Here is an 8,901-nt window from a genome sequence, read left to right on the forward strand (position 1 = left end):
TTTTAGTCATCAATGCCAGTGGCGGTTCTAGACCAAATGTACCAGGGGGCCAGCTTGGTTTTCCTGGGGGCACAGAAAAGCATGAAATAAAAAAACTGGGATTCAAATATATTAAGGTTTAATATATTATAATATATATTAATATATTAGGTTTTATTAAAAATTATATTTCTTATAAGGGTCAATATACATTCATAATTTAGGAATTTTATATATTTTTGACTTCATTTAAGTTAAAATTAAAGTTTTCTATAAAATCTGAATTTGGACAAAAAAATAACTGATACATTCAGCTTTAAAAATTAGAGCAATTTCTTTTGAAAAAATGAAAACTGGGATCCAATCTCAATATGGATCTTTTAAGCTGGGCACCGTTTCATTCACAACACCTGTCCCATCAACCAGGAATCACAATCAGAAATACTTTAATAATCACAGGGAAAAATTACTTTCACTACATTTCTCCATCTGTAATAGAGTGACTATAGGACCAGTTTGATAGAACACAATTTCATACTATATATAATTAGGGGATCCCTGCTCCATCTCACCATCAGTTTGGGGGTCCTTGGCCTGGAAAACGTTGAAAACCCCTGCGTTAGATAACCACTTTAGGTTGTACCTTACAAAAGAACAGAGGGTGGTCAGCCTCCTACTGACCAACTCAAGCTACTAAATTGCTACTATCAGTCAAAACTGCTGGGCTTCATCCCTTCTTTTCCCTTGCATCATCCAACTGTGTCTTCCACTCCAAGCTGCCAGAATTGATCTTTCCTTAGACAGCGCTGTCGTCTCTCGTGATCGTGCAAACACTTATATAAGTGAAAAAGAAATCAATACAAAACAGATGTGACTTCTCTTTACACGCTCCTAATCATTCCCGTTATTGTTCAGAAAACACATTGTGACAGAGCTGATAATCAAATCATTGCAGCATTTTTCATCTCCTTTCTCTTTGAAAAGTCTGCATCGCTGCAGCAGGTTGCGTGTTTGGCACACTGACATCAAAAGTCATTGTGCTAAGACACATTTGGAACATTTTAAACATATCCCTGTAGCGTCACACAGTAAGGATAAGAGAAACGAGGACCAAGGCAAAACTACAAGAAACACCTCCCCTTACTGGTAGGAAAAGGGTTAAGCCTATTACTGCAGACCAATCAGGACAGGGGGAGCACTGCAAACCTCCGCAGTAAGAGAGAGAGAAAGGGAGAGGGGGAACAAGGGAGCGAGGGAGGATAAGGAGAGCAAGAGAGTAGGAGATGGAGAGATACCGGGAGTGTGATGGTTTGCACTCTAATCCAGTCAGTTAGGTAAAGAGGAAACGTAACAGAGTTAGTTTGATGTAGATTACTCGCATAATAATCTAATCTGGTGAAAAAAACAAGGACCTGAAGAAAAAACAGTGATGTTGCATACATCCATGAAGGACAACTCTTTGCAGGACTTCTGACTGGTGCTTATGAAGAGAATACTGAAGGCTTTTTCTTTTACAACAAGAATCTGATTTGTTTCTTTGAATTCTTTGTCAAATCATCAAGAATCTTCACCTGTCATCCTGCAGTTTTAAAGCAACGAAAGAAGAGGATGGAATGTGGTGACTGGACCTCCTGAAGAGCCTTTGTGTTTACTCGTGATGGTGAGCTTTGCTGGGTTTTGATAGTGCACCTCACACTTGTTGGCTTGATATAGAACCAGACTACTGTATGAATATGGTTTGCAAGATGGTAGAAAAAACTCAAAGCACCACTCTGAGGTCTAGTCCTCATTTTCCTAAAGATTTTTAAATCCGTTGTATTTTATAAACTTTTATTCGAGAAATAAATGCTTTTGGTATCTTTAATTAGAATGCGTGAGTCATGCAGCTGCTCAGACACATGCACAGCTGTCAGACTCTACAATACTACAACTTTGATGGAGCACTTTTATTTCATGGTGGGAAAAATCCCCTGTTCTGTATGGAAACATGGTAGTGATGCAATGTACTCACTTAACATTTCTCTTGACATTTTAACTAATTGTTTGGCTGAAACAACCTTTAAAAAAGGCATAACTTTGATTGTAATAACAGACAGAGCTCTCCTAAGGGAATACTCTTTACTAAAGCATCCGGTCATGAAAACTGAATTACCGTTTCATCAGTGCTGTGTCTTTATAAACAACCAAATGTCAGCGCTAACAAGCTTTGCTTATGATACGGGAAGATGAGATCTACTATTGTTAGTATTTTATTAAAACAAGCAGGATGCAAAGACCATATGGTGTTATGCAAAAACATAATCAGGCATCAGAGGGTGGGCTCAATGTTTTTTTGAGAATTTCCGTGCTCTCTGCTGAGAATTATGTTTATATTCACTCACACATCCCCCACACTCCCCCACTTACTCCTTCTGCAATTTCTCACTCCCCGTCTCACTCCCTCATTACTTACTGTCTTATTTTTCCTTCTCACTTTAGGTCCAAAGACATACAGACGAAGGATATATCGATAACGTTCTGCTTCCTGATTTTAAATTGATGTCAAAGATTCCTGTTCTCTGGCTGAAGAAGCGGCTTCCATGACTTCATGAAAATGACCTTCTCATAGCCTGCTGAAAAGAGCCACAACATTTCCACTTACCGCTGATCACACGTGTCATGGTGATTGGACATCCGTGAGGCAGCAGCATCACCGATGATGATTTAGGGTACTGCTTGTTGAGGGGAAACCTGGAGGCTTGCGCTTGGTTTACAAGTCAATGTTGGCTGGAGCCAGACATTTAATGACTGATGTGAAGGCTGGAGAGTGAAGGCCCTTTCCATTAGTGCCCCGTGGGGAAGCAAAGGCCTAGACACTGTCCGGTCACACTGACCTATTCCTGGCACAATCTGGACATCACCTTGATGCATGCTGGGGAACCGCCTTAATGCACTTTCTTCTGGAATACTTGCTAATGGATGAAAGCAATTTTCTAAATATACACATCTGAGAAACGTCTCATTATCCTCTGGCCGGAATAAAATAGATAAGCACTTGTTTGGATGCATTATATGCAACTTCCTCCAGTTCATTGCAAAAAAAAAAAGACTTTTATTCATTTTTTTTGTATTTGAAATGCTATTTGGGAATTATGTGATATCTTAGAGGAAGTCTCTGACATCTTATCCCTTCTCCAGCTGATCTATCAATGTGTACGTCTTCCTCAAAGTCAATATTTACTAAGTATAGCTTTTGGTTTGTGGCCTCTGAGCTTGGGAAAAAAAGGCTGGAGATTTTGGTGCGACAGCCAGGTGCTTTTGTGTACCTCTGGGATGGACTGGCAGTAAAAGGAAAAGCCTCGCTGGGCGAACGGGACACTGCTGGAGCAGAAACGGCTGTGTTTGGATGTGATGCTTCTCTCTGTGGATCCAGCATGGACTGCCTGCCCTAATTACACAGTCCTGGTATTCAGATAGTTCTGGAGCGAAGGGTAAATAAATCCTCTTTTGTTTTCCCTCATATTATCTTGAAAAATGTCTTCATTTGAATGTGCTAGGCCATTTTACGGTAGCAATGACTTTACAAATGCTTTTGAGGTTTGTCTCATTTTTAATCTAAGACATGGTTCTAAAATGACATGCAGTTTATTTGTGCATTTCAGTCAAAATAGTGCACATATTTTTATCTGCTCAGACTTATATATAGTATAAGTCCATCATATAGTGATATATTTGAGAAAATGTAGTTGTTTCTTGTAAAATACATAATTTAAGCCAAGATCTATTAAAAAACATACTTAATTTAGCTATTAGAAGTATTCATGTAATAAAACAGTTTTAATACTAAAGTGCAGCTCGGAGCTGGGATCAGAGGCCGGAAATCTGGTGTAAGGGTTTAGATTCTTTAGGGAATAAGCACAGACATGTATTTACAGCTACTAAAGATAAACAAGCTAATGAACTAAGTGAAAATGTTATGCTTTAAAATGAAACTTTAAATCTTAAATCTGTATTTATTTAGTCCTAATTAAGATTCTCAATCATCCAGGTCATAGTCATTTCAAAAAAAGTAGATTAAAAACAATCCACTGGACATGCAAATTGAATCATCGGTTTCAATTTGCATGTTTAAAAAAACAAACAAAAGAACAAGGCTTTGATGGCTTCTGTATAAAACCTCAAACTCAACGCTATTCCTGACATTTTGAATTGAAAAAGCTTCCTGGATGGGAAGCGAAACGTCTTCAAACTTGGAAACAAAATGGATTGTTTTAAATTTTTTTTACTTCTTTTTGAATGACCACTTCTTAAATACACCCAGTGTTTATCTAGAAGTGTCCCTAAATGATAAACGACTGCTAACCATAAGGTTAACTTAGCTACGAAAGGAAGGTTAGTAAAACATTTTATGCCACTACTTCTGATTCCTAAGTCTTATAAAATTTCATGTAAAATTTTTTTAATCAAATTATAGGTCTATAATGGACTATTAAAACGGACTGATATATCTCTGTATTGCAATTTATACAGTAGGAAAGTGCTCTGCAAGGAAAATCAGGATATCAGACTTCTCTTCAGTGGGATGTATTTTCCAATAATGATATTGTATTAACATTTTTAATTACTATTATTTGTAGAGATAAGATATTAGAAACCAACTTATATTATAAGTTCTTTCTTCTTCTCCCTTTATGCAGGATAATGCATATTTTTCCCTGGCGACAAAAAGAAGCCACCATGAGCAACATCACTGTCACCGACAACACTGAGCCTATCGGCAGCGCCATGAGTCTGGCGACCTCCGACCCATACCCCTACCCTGTTAGCTTTCAGATCTCTCTAACAGGCTTCCTGATGCTGGAAATCCTGCTAGGTCTGAGCTCCAACCTCACGGTGCTTGCCCTCTACTGTATGAAGTCAAACCTCATTAGTTCCGTCAGTAACATCGTCACCATGAATCTCCATGTGCTGGACGTGCTGATCTGTGTGTGCTGTATCCCCCTAACAATCGTCGTAGTGCTTCTTTCCGTGGAAAAAGACATGGCCCTCGTCTGCTGTTTCCACGAAGCCTGTGTCTCCTTCGCAAGTGTTGCCACTGCTGCAAATGTGCTCGCCATCACCCTTGACCGCTATGATATCTCTGTGAAACCAGCCAACAGGGTGCTGACCATGGGCCGTGCTCTGGCCCTGCTGGCTTTGATTTGGCTGCTGTCCTTCATTAGTTTTCTTGTCCCCTTTATTGAGGTGGGTTTCTTTGCTCACAACCAGACTAAGATAAATCAGACAGAGGTGGAGAATGAGGTCCTCAGCAACGAGTACAACTATGAACCCGGCCTCTATTATCATCTGCTTGCTCAGATCCCAATTTTCTTCTTTACGGCCATTGTTATGCTCATCACCTACTCAAAGATCCTGCAGGCGCTCAACATTCGCATAGGTACACGTTTCCATGCCTCACAGAAGAAAAAGGCTCGCAGGAAAAAGCGCCCATCCATGACAGCCATGTCAACACAACAAGAGGCCACAGATGGATCCCAGGGCAGCACCAGCCGCAATCCCACACTAGGGATGCGCACGTCTGTCTCCGTCATCATCGCCCTACGTAGGGCTGTCAAGCGCCACCGAGAGAGGCGAGAACGTCAGAAGAGAGTTTTCAGGATGTCGCTGTTGATTGTGTCCACCTTCCTTTTGTGCTGGACGCCGATCACAGTTCTGAACACAGTCATCCTGAGTGTGGGCCCCAGTAACCTTATGGTCAGGTTAAGGCTAGGTTTCCTGGTCATGGCTTATGGAACCACCATTTTTCACCCCCTGCTCTATGCCTTTACAAGGCAGAAGTTCCAAAAAGTCTTAAAAAGCAAGATGAAAAAGCGAGTGGTGTCGATTATTGAGGCTGATCCTACCCCTAATAACGCTATCATTCACAACTCCTGGATCGACCCAAAGAGGAACAAAAAGGTGACGTTTGAGGACAAAGATGCAAAGTTGAAATGTCTTTCTTCTGAGGATGTAGAGTAAAATAAAACCTCATTATCTTAAAGGGAAAAATAGTCAAAGCAGCTAATATTGACTTCGAGTCATCATTAAAAAGGGAAAACTGTAAAATAATATGTGCAATAAAATGTAAAAATGTAGAAGGTGGATTATTTATTACTATTTATTGAGAACTGAAACACATTTCTTAGATGTATTATTGTATTGTAGATATTGCATGACTTTTGTAACAGCAACAACGAAACATGTACATAGCGTTACATGTACAGAATAGGCTAAACAAGATAATTAAATAGAGAGAGTAATAGGAATTGTTATGTAAACGTATATTTATAATAAATTTTGTGTTCACATCTGATGCAGCGTCCTATTCTCCAATCCCTCGGGTAAAATGTTTGTGAATCAGTAACAGCTTTGAGATTACACACATTTGTCATGTTGCCACTTTTTCTTGACACCAGTCCCAGCGGTCTCCAGCGACAGCTAACCTTATTGCTTGGGAGGGTTCGAGAAGAGAGCCCTAATACGGAAATTTTACAATAAATACAAGAGAGGGACACAGCTGGGTCATAGATAGTGCAGGAGAAAGGTTTAGATTAATTATCATGGATATATATATATATATATATATACAGTGTTGGGAAAGTTCTCTTTCTACGTGAACTAGTTCAAAGTTCACAGTTCCAAAAAATGAACTAGTTCATAGTTCTTTTTTTTTCATATATTGCTCAATTACACCATAGCCTACTGTAGAACCACAGACGACAATGATTTTATCAGTTGTAACTCTGAAACTGTGCGTCAGATTTCATCTTCATATCCAGTTTTGAATCCTTATCCAACCAGGGTTTACATTAGCATTGAGGGGACAGCATTTCCCCATTGTTGCTTTAATGCTTTGTTGCTGTCCATTCACTTCACACTAGTAGCAGCTGCAGCTTTCACCCCTACAGTATATTCTCAAAAACATCAGGAAAAATGTGCTGCTTGAATGGTCTTTTTTGTGAGGAATTATTAAAAGAAAAACAGGAAAGTAGTCTTTAAGGTGCAAATGTTTTTTTTTTATTTTAATAATTTTTTCAATTTGAAATTCCGTTTCAGTACATACTAAAAAGGAATACTGGAATCCTGGAAAATTATACCAGGCAGGTTTAACAAACAAGTTACATGAATAGTAAAACCCTCAAGAACATTTTACTAACACAAACTGAGGGACCAGGCTGAGGTTGGAATTTAAGGTTACTGAAGTGCGGATTTTTTTACTGAAAGCCGGCGGGCAAAGTTTGCAGAGAAATGTAAGATTGTTGCCATCATCCTCACCGACCACCAGGTCATAAAACTGTTTTAAGTGATCATACTGGTGCTTTGTCGCCTCCACGGTCGCCTCCATGCTGCTGTGGCTTCCACGCTGCATTTTGTTTTGATGACGCACTCGGCTGTAGGCTACGACACTGGTAGCTGGTGTTGCCAGATTGGGTGTTTTTCCCGCTACATATTAAGGCCTGTTTACGGTGTGATTTAGCCGGGGTTTCGCCTGGAGGGCTCTATAGAAATCTGGCAACCTATTGAACGACGTTAAACTGAGAGAGCGTGCCGTTCACAGACACCAGAATGAACGAGTTCACAATAACGTTCATCAGGCAGTAATGCAGTACGTTCAGTTCACGTTCGCCCAAAATATGAACGAGTTCATGAACTTTCGTTCAATGAACGCGTTCAGGCACAACACTGTATATATATACATATATATATATATATTCACGTGTGTGTACATTCAAGCCATGCCAGGGGCATGTGCGGGCATTGGATCGGAGATTGCATGAATGATTGAAGACTAAATTAGACTTTTGAAAATCCAATACCAAAGTCGGCCAGAAGATGGCAAAAGTGCATCTATATCTAGTGTAAATGAAGGCTGATTTACTTGAAACTAGATCATCTACGTGTGTCAAAGTGATCGCAGAGACGTTCCCGTCCCCTCCGCAGACACTCTGGTGCAGCTTTAGCAAATTATAGGCGACCGCAGACAGGAGGCCTCTGATTGGTCCAACCTACCTCCTCTCTACTCTATTCCCGTTTGGTACCATACCGGCTTATTTTGTTCGTATGACCGCCATTGTGGAAAAGATTTGTGAAGATGGACCAGGTAGGAGAGCAAAGTGCGAGAACGCTGGGACCCTTTTTCCACCTGGATCCCCGCTCTTTTTCACCCTTACGTCCCTCGATTGTCGCACAAACTTGCCCACGCTTCCTCACCGCCTCAGCCGTATCTAGACCCGCAGCTCGTTCCTGATTGTCCCTCTTGCGTTTTGGCGTCGAATAACATAGCACAGACCATGCTTCAATATTTGGCCTAAATCCAAAAATGTCTGCATCATACCTGTGAATAGCTCACTGCGACACACTGCTGCGAGAGGATAACCAGGCTGTGAGAGGTCGTGTTCGGTGAGGAAAGCACAAACCCTTATTTTTAACTACATACACGGTCAGTGATTGATGCTGGTAAATCAGCTGTTGCCGTAGCTCCCGGCAAACATGTAGTGTATGCAGCGGACCCCCAACCTTTTTTGCGCCACGGACCGGTTTTATGTCAGACAATATTTTCACGGAACAGACTTTAAAGTGTGGGGGGTTATATGATCAAATAAAATGATACAACTAGCATAAAATCAAATACAAACAGCATAAAAATAAAACTCACCATTATGTTGAATTAGTGGGAGCCCTGATTCTGAAACAAGCCATCTACTGTAGGCGTAATCGGAGAAAATGACAGACGAAGTGTGCTCCTGATGTCCAGTCTGCTCCGTAGCTTTGTTTTGGTCGCTGTAACCGCAGAAAATCCCGCTTCACAAAGAAAGGATGTTATAGATAGGATGCGTTTTGAACTGAATTAACCTGTGTCAAGAGGCACAGATGCACTGACTGATGTAATTGGGAGAGAATACC

General features: G+C 40.4%; 1 protein-coding gene across 1 annotated transcript; it reads left to right on the top strand.

Moving 5' to 3' along the window:
• The first annotated feature begins 1,214 nt into the window (after window positions 1-1,214).
• LOC119783236 (G-protein coupled receptor 22-like) lies at window positions 1,215-6,310 on the top strand. The gene is made up of 3 exons (XM_038284631.1): window positions 1,215-1,639; window positions 2,458-3,449; window positions 4,656-6,310. The coding sequence occupies exon 3, from the start codon at window positions 4,660-4,662 to the stop codon at window positions 5,974-5,976; it is 1,317 nt and encodes a 438-aa protein (XP_038140559.1). The 5' UTR covers window positions 1,215-1,639; window positions 2,458-3,449; window positions 4,656-4,659; the 3' UTR covers window positions 5,977-6,310.
• Window positions 6,311-8,901: the final 2,591 nt, after the last annotated feature.

The sequence above is a fragment of the Cyprinodon tularosa genome, unplaced genomic scaffold (genome assembly GCF_016077235.1).
Source record: "Cyprinodon tularosa strain WSP-4 unplaced genomic scaffold, ASM1607723v1 ctg200, whole genome shotgun sequence".
NCBI lineage: Eukaryota > Metazoa > Chordata > Actinopteri > Cyprinodontiformes > Cyprinodontidae > Cyprinodon > Cyprinodon tularosa.